The sequence below is a fragment of the Colias eurytheme genome, chromosome 4 (assembly GCF_061535395.1).
Source record: "Colias eurytheme isolate Ceu_HAF_F1 chromosome 4, ilColEury1 Martin Lab GWU primary, whole genome shotgun sequence".
NCBI classification, from domain to species: Eukaryota; Metazoa; Arthropoda; class Insecta; order Lepidoptera; family Pieridae; genus Colias; species Colias eurytheme.
In genome coordinates, this window is record NC_142983.1 from 5,623,502 (window position 1) to 5,642,320 (window position 18,819).

Here is an 18,819-nt window from a genome sequence, read left to right on the forward strand (position 1 = left end):
GCACACTTAACGATTACACCCTGTATAGCCTGTTCATCATCTAAACAGTATCTTGATGGTAAGAAAATGTTTTATTTTGTGTAGTTATAATAATTGACCATAAGTAGCTGGTCAATATAATCTTCGCAAATAATTAAATATGAAATATCTATACCTACTCTGGAAAAACACAACACTCTTTCTGGAACAGTCGGATAAAAAGTAAAACACACTTTTACCATATTTTCACAGATCATAACTACAATAACGTTATTGTTAAAAACAATCATGAGAACCAAAATTGCGCAAGATCAAATGTAAGTAATGCACAACATTTATCTGCTTAAGTTTTGTTTATTTTTAATGATTTAAGATAAGGAATTACATTCACTTGATCTGCTGCCGCGCTGCGATGTTACGGAAGTATACAAACATGGGTCATACTTTATCGATAGGTTTGTCATGGCTTTAGCGTGTTTGGCCATAAGCTGTATAATTTATGCGGAATAAATAAGACAAAGTGGGATGTTGATTTCGAAACAACGACTTCCTAAATTGTTACCTTACTATCCAACAGACTGTATAATATTTTTAACGCGCTAATTTTGCTTCACCTGTATATTTGTAAGTTTGTATGTTACAATCTCCTGACCCACCGTACCCGTTATGACAGATTTCATTCAAACATTGTTCACTTGTAAACTTAAGAGCATTAATAATTTCTAGAGCTTTAAGCGTGGTTTTAGTTAACTAGTTTTTTTCTTACCTATATAATTTCTTTTTGTACCTAAGAACCCTTGTAATAAACACGTGGCCCGTAGGTAATAGCAGGACATGATTGATGATTCTAATACAAGTAATTATGTATTTATATATTTGTATTAGAATCATCAATCGATGATTCTAATACAAATAATTATACCTACTAATATAATAAAGCTGAAGGGTTTGTTTGTTTGAACGCGGTAATCTAAGCAACTACTGGTCCGATTTGAAAAATTCTTAAGGTGTTAGATAGCCCATTTATCAAGGAAGGCTATAACATCATCACTCTAATAACACAAGAGGAGCGTAGCAATGCGGATAAAACCGAGGCGCACAGCTAGTTCAATGATATTCACCAAATCTATTCATATTTTTAGAAGGGAACTCGCTGGGGCCCTTTTCGTATACATACACGCACTAACAGTTCGCCTCCGCTTAATCCTTAATCTACCATCTAGAAATCAATAAACGATTTACGAGCGTCCTTAGTTCTTACACATTAATTTAGGTACCAATACACCTACACATGCGCAATTTAAATCGCAGGATGAAGTATTTTCTTTTCAACGGTTATTCGAACTAAATGGCATAATTAAGTATTTCATCCCGGTGTGAATGTTGCGTTTAATCGCGAAACATTGCACTCATGATGAAGTAATTGTCGGCCATCAAGTCGCACAAATCACACGTTATTCTTTTTGTACGGTGTAACTTATGAAATTGGATGGAGATCCGGGACATTTACTGAATATGTACTTACGTTATTAGTTTATATAGATGTCGCTCCTTCTGTGAACATATATAGTGGTGGTGGTGTTTTAGAAGCTCGTCTAAACATATATGGCAAGCGTAATCTGGGGTCTACGGGTATGTGGTTTTATTTCAATTTTATTATTATTTTTTTATAATATAGGTACTTAATACCTTAATGATAGTTAACTATGTAATCGATCAATAACTACGTATAATATATTGTACCCGTATCTACGCACTAGTATATATAGCTACTACTTAGTTATTATTCTGTGGCACTAGATGATGTATTGATGACCACAAACATGTACAAATGATAAGTATATAGTGTATTACCTACTCCTACATGTAATACCATGTCTCTATACACTACATGTTGATAAAAAGTTATGACTCATAGTAATAATTATAGAACTATCACCTGACAACATTACGCAATTGTAACACTAACAATTTCTATTGCACTTAAATATTATATCAGTTAGATGATCATTAATCCACATCAAACACATTAATTGATACAGAAATTTTCAGTTTTCTAGCACCATCCTTAATTAATTGTTCAGCATCGATGGTTATTATTGCGTATCGGGGCCTGGAATCTGGATATTTAGTCAATCGTCGATATTTAGTCAATCGTTTTGGCCGTAGACGGTCTACACACGTATAGGTGGGGTGGGTCTATACACGGTGAGGTGGTAGACACACGTATATTGGGTCTATCGTAGACCCAATATATGTGTGTCTACCTACCACCTCATTTATTTAAACTTATACTCTTTCTTATCACTTATGAGTTTTTCAGAGAAGAATAATTTAAGTAAACCATAATACATAACTACCTACTTCATGCTTTAACCACAATCTCCATTTATGTATACATACGAGTCGGTTACTTTTAAAATTATTACGTTGAGCTCAGTTTGATGAACAGATAAACTGTTACAAAAGGTTGCAAATGCTATGATGAGTTCATGATAATAAAACTCAATGCAAGGACGTCATAAACCAGTCAGAAGTCTAAAAATGTATCCTAAAATACGTTGGATATATCTATCTTGATTCTTGCGGTACTCATAAATCATAATATGAGTTACCCAATACCCATGTAATCTGGGTATACTGTGATTTTTTTTTTTTGTTTCAAAAATTATCGGCACTGGTCTAATAGTAAGGTTAAAACGAAAAAAACGTTATGTAGCCTTCGTCTTTATTGACCATAAAGTATGTAGATATCTTTTTTTCGGTCAAGCCCCTCTTTTATGCTCCTAGCATATCACACTTTATCACTGCACTGCTAGGATGGCAACTGCAACATTAAGGTAGTTAGGTAAGTTACCTACTTTGAATTTCAAGTCGCAAGTTTGGCAGTCGCCATTTCAGCATTTAGTAGATAAGATAAAAATTTATCTACCTTCAAAGATTTAAAATTATATAATACTAGCTTACCACCCGCGGCTTCGCCCGCTTCGTCTAAAACCTAATAAATTATATACCTACCTACTAAAACCTTCCTCTTGAATCACTCTATCTATTAAAAAAACCGCATCAAAATCCGTTGCGCAGTTTTAAAGATTTAAGCATACAATGGGACATAGGGACAGAGAAAGCGACTTTGTTTTATACTATGTAGTGATGATGTAGAGCTTTTCAAAAGCTTTTCAAAAACACACAAAAGCTGCTTTTGTGTGTTGTGACTTGTGGGTAGAAAAAACATAAAGAAAGATTTGTTTAAATATTCTTTTCAGGGATATGAGGATTAATATTAACAATTAATATATGAGATGATCTACGCTCTTTGAATAATATGTGCATTATGGAATGGGATATGGCCGGTAATATGTATCCGTACGAACTTTTAAAAGACCTATCTAGTCATGAAGTTGTGAAATCATTCAACATGCAACATATTCAGAGAAGGTCACTAATGCGAGTAAACACTTTGTAATTATAATAATTTACGATATACGAGAATATTATTTTGTCTAAGGTACAAGGTTAAAATCGCAATCTTACGATTAAGTTCATCAAAACGTGACCGATTATGACCTTTTTGATTACATATAAGATATAATTTTTAATCTTTATTATTTAACAACGTTGAAAATTTTTTAATTTTTAAACACGTTACCAAAAGCGTGCAACATATTTTCATAGAAGCTTATAGGTAGTATAAGCACGTAGGTAAGTGTGACCGTTTTATTTAGCTCGACTTAGATGTTGGAAGTTGGAACCAATAAAAATAATGTCCTCCCCGGCTTCGCTCAGGTACAATTATGCATGTAAAATACATATAGGTATATAATAAATCATCCTCTAGAAACACTCTTATCAATTTATCAAAAAAACGCATTAAATCCGTTGCGTTGTCTTATAGGGATGACGGATCTAAGCATATGTAGGCTGTAGGGACAGACAGCGGTAAGCGACTTTGTTTTACTTATAAATGTATTATAAATGTGTATGGGTATCAAAATATCTCCATACTAAATTTCATGCAAATTGGTTCAGTAGTTTAGGCGTGATTGAGTAACAGACAGACAGACAGAGTTACTTTCGCATTTATAATATTAGTATGGATGTATAGATTAAAAAACACGCTGTCGCAATCTTATCTAATGACGGCAAGTCGCAACAAAACTTTTATACAATCCATATATCTAATACCTAACAAAACATATTATGTAAAATAATTGAATTGTTAATATTGACATGATTTATCATTTAAAAGAGCAACTGTGAAGTTTCTTGCCGGTTCTTCTCCATAAATACTGCTTTCCGAATCGGTGGTAAATGTTAAAAATATGTAGGTACCTAATGACGATTCGAAAGTGCTTCTAATTGAATAAATAAATGTAAAAAAAAGTGTTCGAGCTCCTCTTCGAAACGGCTAGACCGATTTTCATACTGACCTAAATTATACATAGGCAATGAATAGTCATTGCCTCGTTCCTTATAGATTTCACTAGTAATACTTAACTTAGAAAAAAATAATAAGGTTTACTATAAAAAGGTATCTAAAGCTAATTTGGAAGTAATGTAGTTGAGGATAACTTGTATAAAAATAACATTAAATATAATCACTTTGTATCTCACTATTGAGGTTATAAGTTTACGACCTTACTACTTTCAAAAATAAAACAAATAGGTACATTGATTAATTTACCGAAATCATGCAAATTATGTGATAGGTATATGTTACAAAACAGAAAGTAAGCATCGATTAAAGTGTCACATAATATTTTACACATTAATACGTAACAATCGTAGCGAAGTAATGTTCTCATAAATTAGCTGTTAAATAATGTCCTGAAGCATTCCGTTATTTCATAATATTATGTGCATCATAATAAAGTATCGTACATTGGATGATTTAATGGTTTTTGAGAGTACCTACCTTATATGCAATTGGTAAGCATATTATTACCCAACCATTGAAAGGCACTTTTGCAATTGCGATGATAGGTGCAATTCGGATGTAGATCAAGCACAATTATTACCATATTTCAATAATGTTGGAGCATCTTCATAATAACAATTTAATCCTAGTCATCGGTACCGTATATTTCGGTTGAACTTTCTGCAGCAATAATATAAATTACAATTGGGGATATAGAAATAAGTTTTAATTTAAATCTATTACAATATTGAGTGGAATTCCTGGGAGATAGACTGTGTATATTATACACGTTGCAATAAATAAGGAATTTATAAACATAAACATCCCTTATCGAATACTTGGAATAATAGTTTCGAAACATACAAATACAAGTCCTCTACTTAACATACGAAATACCTCAGATAAAATTCAGGCTTAGATTGCAAGATGAGACCAGGGTCCATTGACACTGAGTGAGGTGCGCGCCCTGAATATTTACTGCAAATGTGACTAAGCGACGACGATCCGCCTGGTAGATGCGGGTCATGGATAGACTTAGATAAATAATTAGGAATCGCAGCAAACGATTGCAAAATACTAAATAAACATGCTCTTTCAGTTACTGATTGATTCTGACATGTAAATACACAGACGAATTGTATAATATTATCTAATAGTTATAATAAATACTAGAGGTAAATGGAACGTACTCAAAGTATTCTGGATTGATTTCGATAGCTAGGTGTTGCTCGAGTTATATTTCATACAATATCAGATTGTTCTCAATACATCATTAGCTTACCCAAACGGGAAACCTAAAGGTGCTATTGCAATTTCATAGGCGTGTCGCAAAATGAAACGTCAAAATCAGCGATTGCATGCGGAGAAAGGGTAATTGCTCCAGTTATGTTAAAGCTATTTAATAGGTACATATTAGAGGTACTAGGTAGATCGTGAAATATGATTAAAGGTTCAGTCGAGGTAGGTATTCCGAAATAATACAGGTTATTATAGACCAGTGTTATTACTTTGTTTGCAAATCAATCACAAGCAGATATCACTGTTGCTTGCTTATAAAATCAAATAGGTACTGACATTATACTAAAGTATATACCTACCTACTTGGTAGCTTTCAAATCAAATCATTAAAATACAATTGAACTTGTATAATATAACTTATTTGGTACCTTATAAATTTTCCGCTCGTTATCACTCAGGAACTCGATGGCATTTCATCGATGGCGATGATAGTTCATGGAAATCCGCGGTTGAGCGATTTAGACGCGACATCAAATTCAAATTCAAACATCGTCGTAAACAGCAGAGTAATTTCGCAAGATAGAGTATTTTTTAGTGCGAATGAGCAATCACCTTCAGTACCTATATATTTAAATGTACCTAAGTAGTTATTAAAAGATGATGAGACAAATTATTTGATTACTTTTCCCAGTATTGTAGTTCTTTTGCAATTTGATTACACAATAACTACCTAGTTACTATAGGAAATCAATGGCATTGTTTCACAAAAATAGTGCCGATCGTCGATAAATACGGAGATAAATGCCTGCTTCTCCGGTATAACTCTTAAGCGTCACACACGGTGAAGATACTATAATACCTATTTTATCTTCCGCCATTTTATCTTCCACCCCTGTAGAACCGCCATCCTGTTACCAATAAGCCGAAATTTTGTGGGTCATTTGTAACAGGATGGCGGTTCTACAGGGGTCTTAGTACGCAATGACAAAAAGAAAAATGATGGTCAGAACGCTGATACTTGATACCTTAAGATACTGTAATATAAAATATTACAGTATCTTAAGATAAAATATTATAGTATCTTCACCGTGTGTGACGCGCTTTACAACGCCATACCCAAACGAATGCATATACCTATTAATAAAGAAAACAATTTAACCGTTAACAATTTTATCAGTACCAGGCTTATTTTTATAAATAACTAGCGGTCCGCCCCGGCTTCGCCCGTGGTACATGTTTACGTTTTCTCTACATAGGAACCATCCTCGTACTTCAAGGAATATAATAAAAAAAGAATTATCGAAATCGCTTCAGCCGGTTTCGAGTTATGCGCTTACCAACACATTTTGCGATTCATTTTTATATATAAGAGATAATTATCGTCAAGTAGTAATATTCCTGAATTTGATACTTTTCCGACCAGTGCCCTCCTTACCACCGCATAGGGGTCCTTTCATACATATCGGCGCGCATTTTTCTTTTCACACAGACCGGATTGTATATCTACGCTTGGAGTTGGTCGGCGCGGAGCCGCCAACTATTTCACATAGACCGGCTGGAAGCTATCTGAATGCGGATGCGCATGCAATCGGAGCCGAACGGCTGCGCGAACGAGAAAAAGTACGCGATCGGAGCCGGTCAGCTCCTCTTATTATTTCACACCAAGCGCGTTCAAGCATTCTTAATGTCAAAACACGCAAAAAAAACCTTACTACAAATCATGGACTAATAGAATATATTCTATTAGTCCATGCTACAAATACTAAAAACTCAGTTTTCATCGTGATGAGAATCTGCTCTCCTCTCTGAGCCGGTCTGTGTGATCGGAACCCTAGACCTAGAGTAAGGTTTTTTTCGATAAACGTTATTTACCAATCTTTTATAAATGTTCTGCATAAGGTCATAAAAATAAATTTTATACTTATGGCTTTTATTTACGTGTCTTCCATCTTTGTTATTAGACTTATTTATTAACATGCGTCTACTAGCTTGAAGCTTCACCTTTACGTTTGTACGAAACGAGCGACGGACGGAATTGATTCAAAATTTACACCTTGTGAATTTAAACCTGAAATTTAAACCTGTGACAACGCTTGAACTCATTCAAATTATTCTATACTAGCTGTGCCTTACGGTTTTACCCGCAGTGCTCCGCTCTTGTTCGTGATGATATAGCCTATACCCTTCCTCGATAAATGGGCTATCCAACAACAAAGAATTTTTCAAATTAGACCAGTAGTTCTTGAGATTAGCGCGTTCAAACAAAAAAATAAATAAATAAATAAATAAATAAATAAATCATTTATTGCATAAAAACATGGTACATACAAAGATATTAAGATGAAAATTAAGGAACATTCATGTTTTTACTATAGTTACATAGCATACAATAATTATTATTAATTCACAAAATGAATGAGAATGATAAGTTAGTTACAATTTAATAAGACGAGTCAGGAGTATTGTCAGTTAAAATTAGTTTTATACATAAATCATAGTCATACAGTCAATCAAATATCAAAATCATTATTTTATATTATTATTTATACATTTTTCATATTATACAGAAATTCATTTAAGTTGTAAAAACAATTCTCTAACAAGTATTTAATTAATTTATTTTTAAATCCTGGAAGAGGAACCCCTTGCAGGTCTTTTGGAATTTTATTAAATATCTGAATACCTATGTAAGGAACATTTTTTTTGTACAAAGTTAATTTAGGCCTCGGTAAAAACAATTTGTTTGGATATCTTGTTAATTTTCCAATTTCTTTATTAAGTTTAAAATATTGAGGATTTTTTTTTATGAAAATACAAATTTCTTTGATATATATACATGCAAGAGGCAGGATTCTCAAGTTTTTAAAAAGTTCCCTACAACTCACAGTAGGCCCAACATTACAAATAGCTCTTATGCACTTTTTTTGTAATTTAAATGCTCTGTCAAACTCAACCGAATTGCCCCAAATTATAATACCATATGACAAGACTGATGATACATAGCCGTAGTAGGCCGTTATCGCTGCTTCCCTTGATATCGTCTGTCTTAACCGCCTTATTACATAAACAAATCTATCAAGCTTCGTGCAGACCATATCAATATGCGACTTCCAGTTACAGTGTTTATCATAGATTACCCCAAGAAATTTAGCTGTTTCGACTTCTTGTATTATATGTTCTTTGTATTTTACTGTTAGGTTATGAGTTATTCCATTATACGGGCAGAACTGAATAAAATTTGTTTTTTGTAAATTTACTTGAAGATTATTGGATTGTAACCAATGTATTGTTTTTTGAAGTATATTGTTTATTTCTGTTTCGTATGTATTAACATTGGTACACTGCACAAAAATAGTCGTATCGTCCGCATACAAAACACATGGACAGTCGAGATACATTGGCAGATCATTGATATACGTCAAAAATAAAAATGGACCTATTATACTGCCTTGAGGCACACCTCGTTCAATGTTTCTGTACTTAGAGCAGTAAGTGCGTTTCAAATTTCCATCAATTTTCGTAATTTCAGTGCATTGTTGTCTATCACTCAGGTACGAATCCATTAAGTCATATGCTTTTCCTCTTATACCATAATTATAGAGTTTATAGAGTAACTTGCTATGATTTACGTTGTCAAATGCCTTAGACATATCAAGCAATAGGGCATTAATGGGTATTTTGTCATTAAGACTGTCCATTATAAGTTTCGTCATATTAAAGCAAGCTAATGTCGTGGAACTACCGTTTCGAAATCCAAATTGCATATTTGAGAGAATTTTGTTTTTTTCAAAAAAGCTGTTTAACCTTTTAATTATAGCCTTTTCAAATATTTTAGCTATGATAGGTATCAGTGTTATGGGTCTATAGTTATTTAGATCTCGGGGATTATCTTTTTTAAACATTGGTTTTACTACCGAGTATTTCAACATAGTAGGATATATACCTGTTTCAAATGAAAGATTTATTAAGAATGAGATTGGATGGCTTATTATTTCAGCACATTTCTTTAAAAAAAAACTCTTCAGCTTCAAAAATATTAGTATAGATTTAATAATAAACATGAATAAATAAATATACTCATAATTTGTAACTATTTTCCAAAAAATCTCACTTACCTACAAACAGTGAAAAAACACGTCACAGAGGAGCAATATAAATAAAAAAACCATAAACATGTTCAAACCTATTTATTCACCTATAATCTACATTATTAAGACTAGTTCACACTATCTCCTCTTCTTCTTTTCAGGGCGGCTGCCTCCCATATCCTCTAGTTGCTGTTTAAGGTCGAGTAGTTCATTATCAGGCACATATCGAATGTCTTCATGTTCAATTGTATGTTCATGAACGTTAAGCGTACAACCCTCTGGTAAAAGGGCGCGTGACACTCGCAATAATGTTCCTAGTGCCCATGCGGGTACGTCTACCACCTAAAAATAATACCGTTTTTAAAGGTTTGTTATAAGGAAGAATACAGAGAATATGCATTTAACAATATTATTATTATTCAATAAAGCACTCATATTATTAATTTATTATTATTAAATTCCATTAAAAAGTATTTAATTCCATAAGATACTCAGATAGATTTTTCCCAAAAATACCACAGGAATGGGGGTTTCCTTTCTCTATGTGGGCATATTGCATAACCACAAGTGGAAAATTAGTACAATTATAATATGATAAAATCAAGCCTATTACTATCTGCTGTACTGCAGGCAAGTTCTTATATTTACGAAAAAGCGATATTTTAATTTTATATAGGTATAGATTTTTTTACTATATTATGTTAAATGTATTTATGTATTTATATTACAGTCTACATACCTGAACATTCCTTTCATAAATATTTAATTGGTATTCTGAATCAATAGCTGTTCCACCAGGTTTAAACCGTTGTATTTTTAATTGTTTAGCAGGTGTTGCCCAACTGTAAATAAAAAAAAATTGAGTTTGACACTTGACACTAGTTTTAACCTTAAAGTTTTAAATCCAAATTAAAAAAATAAAATAGCCCCATGATACCCATATTATGAAACTACTTTTTTTAAACATTTACTTCACATTTAAAAACAACAGACACATCTGTTTCTATTGCAAATACAAACTTTATCATAAAGGGGTTATATAGACGAGAGTGTTAGTACCTAACTTTTATTTTTAATTCTATCTATCAACATACAGCCGAAAGTACTGGACAGATTGGCCAAAGTTTGGCATGCAAATATCCACTATGATGAAAAATATTATTGAACATGTGGACGAAGCTGCGGACAACAGCTCTTAATAGCTGGAAATTTTGGATGGAAATTCTATACAGGAAAGAAATACATCATACATACCATTCATCTACTTGTATACCCATTACTTCAGCATATCTATGGATTTCTTTTTGGCAATTTTCTAACAATGTGTAGTCATATCCTTTTAGTTGTATATTTAAGCAATCATAAACAGGTTCGTCTGGTTCCATACTCTGTAAATGTTACTTTTAATTAAAAAATATACCCAAATTAAAAAGTGATAATTTTCATTTTTTATGTCAATTGTGATGGTTATTTTCAAAAACGTTTTCTTCAATATTGAAAATTATCTTACTAGTAGAAAGCTACAATATAAATGTCAGTGGCAAAGCTTTATTTTATTTATTGCTTTAATAATCATTAAAGCTCACTTTAAACCACACTTTCTATGGCACTTTTTATATCATAGTCTGATAGGATGGAAGATCAGACACTCATCTTGTAAAAAAAAGTTTGAGACAGAATCCAAACCTTTTACTTATATTATAAATGTGAAATATCTGATTTATTAAGTTACCACTTTATACTTACGATCAAATAGTCGGGTTCATATAAATCACTCTTGAGCCGTTTTTGTTGTCCAAATAGAGAACTTGATTGTGCCGTAACATTTTTATTAAATTTTAATAACGACGCAACTCTAGTCTGTAAAATAGGGGTAAAGAATATTAAAAGACTAGACTTCAAAAGTAGGTACAATTATTATTATGTATTTCAACATTTCAATGCGAGTGCTAATTATATATTATTTACTTACATATTTATAAATTTTTGAGGCAAACATTTTATCGGGAGGAACAATATTATCTTAAGAATATTTAAAGATAATTATGATATTAATTAAATAATAAATATTTTTTTAATTTAAAAATACATACACATGCTGAATGTAAATGATGTAAATGATTGTCCAATGGAAAATGACAACTGACAACTGTCATTTGAGACGATGACAGTATTTTTTTTTTAATTTTCTTACAGATATCAAATGTGTAGGTACCTATGAAATGGTTATGAAATAAACAAAATTGTTTCATCTCTTGTTTTATTATCTATTTTATCTTACCAGGAAGAATGGGAAAATCCGTGGGAAACTGGTGGGAAAATCTAAGTGCATTTTTAAACTTAATGATCTAAGCGGAAAAATATCATAATTAATTATTATGCATGAAAATTTTTTGTTTATATTTTTGTTTATCTTATACATATAAAATATAATATATTCTAAACGTTACAAAGGTTTTTATAAATTTGAGTTCTGTAGGTAAATACAGTGCGACACAAAAGAGATGAAAATAAATGAGGGCGCCACCGTCGCTCATATAGCAACACTGATACTGCGACGCAAGCGATCTTGATACTATAGAATAAAAATCCAAAAATCTATATATATGATCTAAAATAAATACCGCGATTTAAACCGTTATAATTGTTTCATTGTAGCAATAGTGTAAATTTAAGACAAAAATACATTATTTTAGTATTTTAATTGACCTACCTAGGTCAAATTTTACTTAAATGTATTTGGAATTAGTTATTTTATAAAAATCGGTCAAGTGCTTAGACTGCAGAGGCGCACATAGAATCAAACATACAAACAAACAAGCATACATGCAGCTCAAACACATTACCCTCTTTCTGGGTCCGTCGGGTAGAAAAAAACAAGGCGATTTGAAAACCACATATTTTTATTGTTTTTGTAGATAAATTTTGTACATTAATATAATTCATCAAAATCTAAATATTCTACTCCTTCAAAGGACTGATCATCACTCTGTTTCGAAGTACTGGCAAGAGGGTACGGGGCATCTTCAGTATCTGTAAATATGATACAGTAAATATGATTTTTTTTCTTATGGTTTGATTGATTAATAGATAGATAGCTGTATGAAAACAGTTATCACTATACTATGTAGTAAAATCTAAACTAGGTACTTTATTTGAGGCTGGTTGGATTGGATATAACTTCTTGACTCAAATTGTGCTGGTCGCACTATAAAAACTAGTTTTTGTTTACATACAAATAACCTCAAATTAAATTGCGAAAACGTAATAATCGCCATACATACATACATTAAACACTCGTCACTAATGGAATATTCTATTTTACGTAGTACTGAGCAAAAATAAATGAAATCTCACCGGTATATTCTGCTGTACGTTTGTAAACGTTTTCCAAATCAGTCAATAAATTTCCAGCTTGAAATTCGGACAAACACCGAATAAAAACTTTATACACCACATCACGGACACCGCTACGTTTAACCTTTTTCATGATGTCTCCTTTTTTATTTAAATTTCTTGTTCTAAATAACAATTTTATCTCAATAATTCTCCACTTCACGAAAAAAACAACAAATTTTTATTCAACTTGACAGCTACATTGCCAATTCAGGGTTGCCAGGTAATGAAAAACGAATTAGTTCCAAAATAATTAATTTCATCTCTTTTATGTCGTACTATATGTCCGTAAAATTAGTTTTCCAATAGAAAATAGGTCAGTGAAAACAGGATTATTTTTTTCCACTTTTTTCCCAAGCCAACTTAAGAAAATGCTAAAAAGTAAATTTAAATTCAAGATACATGTTTGCGCTATTTTATTTATTGTATGGAGATAAGATTCCAATTTTCATGATAATTTATCGTCAAATTAGTTTATTTCTATAAATAAACATTTTTCATGCTGTTTTTATACAGAATAATTAAAATACAGAATAAATATATGTCAAATGGAATATCACGTGTTATCTGTAAAAAATTTATAAGCTGTTCTAATCTTATCTATTTTTCGGTGTCAAAGCGTCAAATAAAAAAAGGTTAGGTGGACTTGCGTAAAAGTTATAAAATTTAGAGTTCAGTTTTTGAAGATATCATACAATATAAATGGTGATTTATTAGTATACGTTGCAATATTTAGAGGATGGCATCAACGGGGAGTACACCATTTCCTAAATGGCAGCTGGCTATCCTTCTTGGTGCCCCTTTGGCTATCGGGTTAGGTTATCTTTATTTAAGAAACAGATTTGAAGATCCGGAAAAAAAGAAGGAGGCTGAACTCAAAGCGAAAACAACGATTTCATTAGATAACGAAGAAAATGCAAAAGCTCCTGAAAGTGCGATCGACCGCGCTATGAAGTTGAAGGGTGCCGGAAACCGTGCATTTCATGCAGGCGAATATGATAAAGCGATATCTTTGTACAATGAAGCGATTGAAGCTTGTCCACCTGACCGACCCGTTGACTTGGCTACGTTCTATCAAAATCGTTCGGCCTGCTATGAGAAAAGGGAAATGTGGGATCAAGTTAAAGAAGATTGTACATTTGCATTGAAATTGAATGAAAAGTATGTTAAAGCATATCTTCGCCGATCCCGTGCTGCTGAAAAGAGTGGTGATCTTGTCCTAGCTTTAGAAGATGTCACTTCAGCTTGTATTTTGGAACGATTTCAAGTACAGAGTTCACTAGTAAATGCTGATCGTATCCTGAAAGCACTGGGAAGGCAACATGCACGAGAAGCATTAGCCAAGCGAAACCCAGTTATGCCTTCAAAACATTTCATCAAAACCTATTTTTCAGCATTTTCTGAAGACCCAATCACCAAAATTAGTCTTGATGATAAGGAGAGTGGTGGTTTCGCTAAAGCAAAACATGCCCTTGATGCTCAAGATTATGAGTCAGTAGTGAATGCTTGCACTGAAGAATTGGATGCAGATGGCAAATATAAATATGAAGCCTTACTCCTGCGTGCTACTTTCTACCTTCTTCTTGGTAGACATGAAGAAGCTCAAGTTGATTTGGGTAAAGTTATTGATAGTGATGCCAACACGAAAGTCAAAGTGAATGCATTGATCAAACGTGCTTCTCTTTACACGCAACTGGAAAACACAGAGAAGTGTCTTGAAGATTTTGCAAACGCCGCTCAGTTGGATTCTGGGAACTCTGACATTTATCATCACCGTGGACAAGTATATCTCTTATTAGAACGGATGGATGAAGCTACATCAGAATTTGCAAAGGCAGTAGAGCTGAACCCTGACTTTTCTATTGCTTACATTCAAAAGTGTTATGCTGACTATAGACATGCTCAACTACACAAAAATATTGGAGCCTTGAATCAAGTAAGGGCAGACTTTGAAAAGGCATTGGAGAGATTCCCAAGGTGCGCTGAAGCATACATTCTGTATGCCCAAGTATTGTCAGATCAGCAAGAGTGGGGAAGGGCAGATGCATTATTTGATTCTGCCTTAGCAGTAGACCCAAACAATGCAACCCTCTATGTCCACAAAGGCCTTGTGCAATTACAGAAGAGCACTGACTTTGATAAGGCTGTCAAGTTAATTAACAAAGCCATAGAAATGGATGATAAATGTGATTTTGCTTATGAAACTCTTGGCACCATTGAAGTTCAAAGGTATGTGGTTTATTGGTTATTTTTTTCTAAATAGACATTTCTATGCACATTTTCTATGAGCTATATCATACATGTGAATTGTGGACTGGTATTTGATCTTATCATAATACAATTTCATAAAAATTTTACTCTGTACATGATAATTATATAAAATTATCATAACATAATTGATATAATTATTACTTTACAAAACTCAATGTTACTACAATTATGCACTATAACTTTAGAACATCAGTTGAAGCCAAAATAATTCCCTTTGGAATTTTTATTGTAAATGATATGCTTACACTCACATCATGTAGAAACTATTTCACATAATTGGATTATGTTCACAGTTCAAAAGCCACTAATTAATTCAACATACAATTATATTGTTTATATAATATGTATGTATGAAAAAATGTAAAAATGTAAACTCAAGTATGACTATATAACAAAGGCAGAATCTAATGATATTTTCCAGATCTATGACAGTCTTTAAGATATCAATCCAAAATATATGTACTATGAATGTCTTCATTGCGTCAACTTGATACCTGTTATCTATCACATACATTTGTTATCGTCAAAATACTTCTATTCAATTTTTATAGATAGGTATTGTTACACATAGCAAGCCATAATACATCATGAGTCATCAACAGCAATTGACAGCAATTGCAATTGAATATTTAAGTATAATTTTATGGTCCATGCATGTTTAAATAATTTTATTTTGCAAATGATCGTCAAGGGCCATATTATAGTTAAATATTATAACTAAAACAAGCTTTTTTCTTTTTCTAATTTCAGAGGTAACTTACGGCGTTCACTGGAGCTTTTTGAAAAGGCCATTGCATTGGCCAAAACAGAATTGGAAATGACACATTTATTCAGTCTTAAGGACGCAGCCGCTGCACAACTTAAGGTATCAGAGCGTTGGGGATTGGACTGGACTGTAAGCTAGGCTACCATCTACAACTACACAACGAGAATGTACTTCTAGTAAATTTGTTGTAAATGTCAGAGTAGGGTGGAAAATATTTATTCCGTATGATTTTATTTTCCATACGTCTTTTGATTGTTTGCTAAATGTGTATGAGTATATATAAAGTAACGTTTAAAAGCTCAAATTGCATTTGATAAAGCCCATCAAATTAAATGGTGCTTACTTCACTGTTGTTGTACATAACTATTTATGTCTATGAACCCTACTTTGGATTTTCTAGCCTCGTTGTGAAAATTACTAGTTTGTCGATTGATGCCGCCGTTAACTCGCCGCTTATGTAACAATTATTGTGTATCATACTTATGTATATCGTATTTGTGTATATTATGCAGTAATATCATCACATATTATATTTATTTATTAATACAATTTTAAAAAAATATGCAAGCGTTGTTATACATTTTTGGTTTAAATAGGTATGTACGATGTATCTTAATAATTATTATTATCTTAAAATTGTTGCGCTTTATAATTTACGTATGTTAGAGCGTCATAAGTCTCTTATTTGTATGAACATACTTCATATTGAAGTTTGTTAAAATTCCTGAAAAAGTTGGCATTTAAATAATTAATTAGTGAACAAGCTGCTGTAAAGGTTGGATTGAGGTATCTGATTGATTGAATGACGTAATAAAAATTATTATTATATAGGTACTATATGTAGATACAGTTCTATTTAATATATATATTATATATTACATAGTAGTATATTTAATTATCTCTTAAAAAAGAAAGCTTTATTAATTATCTTCTCAATGCAGTATCATAGAATATACTAGTAATAACTATAACGAACTCGCTTGCGAGTCTGTACTTTCTGACAATCTTTATTTGCAATAATACAGTACTTAATTGTATCGAAATATATATATCTACATATATTATTATTAGCGTTTCTTTCTTGTAGGTGTTGGAATATGTGAATTATGTTTTTGGCCATTTATTTCATTAAATTATCAAAGGCAATTTTGATGTATATATAAGTAGTTAAATAGTGAGAGAAAATATCAAGCTATAAATAACAGCTAGTTATTAGTAAGATTTTGTGTACAGATAAATTCATAAATTCATTGGTATGTGTTGCTTAAATATATTGTAATTTGTAAATCATAACACTGCTAGTTTTACTTGAATGTAAAAGGAAATAGAGGTATGTATGCACATTTTCAAATAAACTCGCAAAAACTAAAGTGAGAACAGTGATTTAAATTTATGTATGTTCGATTCTTTTTCACTTGTAAAAAATGTTTGTGTAGTTTACTTATTATAGAGAAAGTAAATTGAAAGAAGTATTTACTTTACTGGGTCCAAACAAGGAGATCTCAGAGTCCCACAACAGACTTGAAATTTTGTTCATATGAATGCGTGCAGTTTAACGGCGGTAAACGCGAGGTGCATCCAACATGTAAGTGTAGGTGTCGAGTAAATTAGTTATTGAACGTACTAGTCAGTTATGTGTTTTAACTGTTATCAAATTCTTAGTGTGGCTTACAGGTAGGGCACCTACTCACGTTAGATGCACCTTCAATGTGGATTAGTGTTAGTTTGCTAATATGGTTCTACAAGTGTTGTTACCTCACCGATAGTGAATAGTTATCAATTTATGAAAACTTCAAATATATACAATAAAATGCTTCTAGTTGTTTTACTATTCAGTTAGTTTTAATTTAATCCTTGAAATACACACCCAATTATTATTGATTTTAAAAAGATTAGTTACCTATGTAGATTTCAAAAGGACTGGAAAACCCAAGTCGAAATTAATAAACTTGCAAAAAAACGGCACTTTAACACAATAAATATGTATAAGTATCTGTGACATGATCATCATTTGTGGGGTGCTTCAAACGATTCCAACATACACTGAATGGATTGAGTTAAAGTATTCGCTATTATTTACACAGAGCAATTAGTTATATAGTAATTATTTATTCCCTTTACGCGTTTGACCGTTCATACTTCATATCACAGAGCAAGTAATATAGTACTTACCACTTACATACTACATACCTATCCTATGCATAATTATTACTGGCTCTATGTAATTGGCTGTCCAAACGTGTCAAGTAACAAGCCCGCCCACCAACTTAACAGAAAAATTATATTTATCAAGTTTACTTGCTAAGTACTAAATTGTGTGTTTACACGCAATTTAAAATACGCACTTAAAATTTAGTTATCTACTCAACAACTTAATACGTGAAAAACCGCTGTGCGGACACAGCCAGGTAGGTATTAGACCAATTAGACTGTCGCGAGTCCAAATTATTAGTACATAGTACCTACAGCCTCTTGGTCATAGTTTAAAAATCATATAACATCATAAAATGATCCGCAACCAAAAAATTATATTTTGATTATAGATATGTTGCAGTCATTTGATTGAATCTGCTATTTGGTTGTAGGTATGACTAGCGCGCATTAAATGGCGACATTAAATTAATGATTATAGGAGAACTAACGTACTGAGTTGTTGAATGTAA

General features: G+C 32.2%; 2 protein-coding genes across 2 annotated transcripts; one reads left to right on the forward strand and one right to left on the reverse strand.

The window, feature by feature from the left end:
- Positions 1-9,805: 9,805 nt before the first annotated feature.
- mRpL48 (mitochondrial ribosomal protein L48) lies at positions 9,806-11,841 on the reverse strand. Its single transcript, XM_090101609.1, has 5 exons — positions 11,696-11,841; positions 11,470-11,583; positions 10,978-11,111; positions 10,463-10,565; positions 9,806-10,065 (listed from the first exon to the last, which is right to left on the reverse strand). The coding sequence occupies exons 1-5, from the start codon at positions 11,720-11,722 to the stop codon at positions 9,862-9,864; spliced, it is 582 nt and encodes a 193-aa protein (XP_089957735.1). The 5' UTR covers positions 11,723-11,841; the 3' UTR covers positions 9,806-9,861.
- Positions 11,842-13,715: 1,874 nt separating this feature from the next.
- On the forward strand, positions 13,716-17,103 carry Tom70 (translocase of outer membrane 70). The gene is made up of 2 exons (XM_090120540.1): positions 13,716-15,348; positions 16,141-17,103. The coding sequence occupies exons 1-2, from the start codon at positions 13,859-13,861 to the stop codon at positions 16,292-16,294; spliced, it is 1,644 nt and encodes a 547-aa protein (XP_089976666.1). The 5' UTR covers positions 13,716-13,858; the 3' UTR covers positions 16,295-17,103.
- Positions 17,104-18,819: the final 1,716 nt, after the last annotated feature.

Coding starts and splice junctions, on each gene's coding strand:
- mRpL48 (XM_090101609.1), bottom strand. CDS start 11,722: ATGTTTGCCTCAAAAATTTATAAATAT. Junction 11,112..11,469: donor ATGAACCCGACTATTTGATC/GTAAGTATAAAG, acceptor TAACATTTACAG/AGTATGGAACCAGACGAACC. Junction 10,066..10,462: donor TTTATGAAAGGAATGTTCAG/GTATGTAGACTG, acceptor TATTATTTTTAG/GTGGTAGACGTACCCGCATG.
- Tom70 (XM_090120540.1), top strand. CDS start 13,859: ATGGCATCAACGGGGAGTACACCATTTCCTAAATGGCAGCTGGCTATC. Junction 15,349..16,140: donor GGCACCATTGAAGTTCAAAG/GTATGTGGTTTA, acceptor TTCTAATTTCAG/AGGTAACTTACGGCGTTCAC.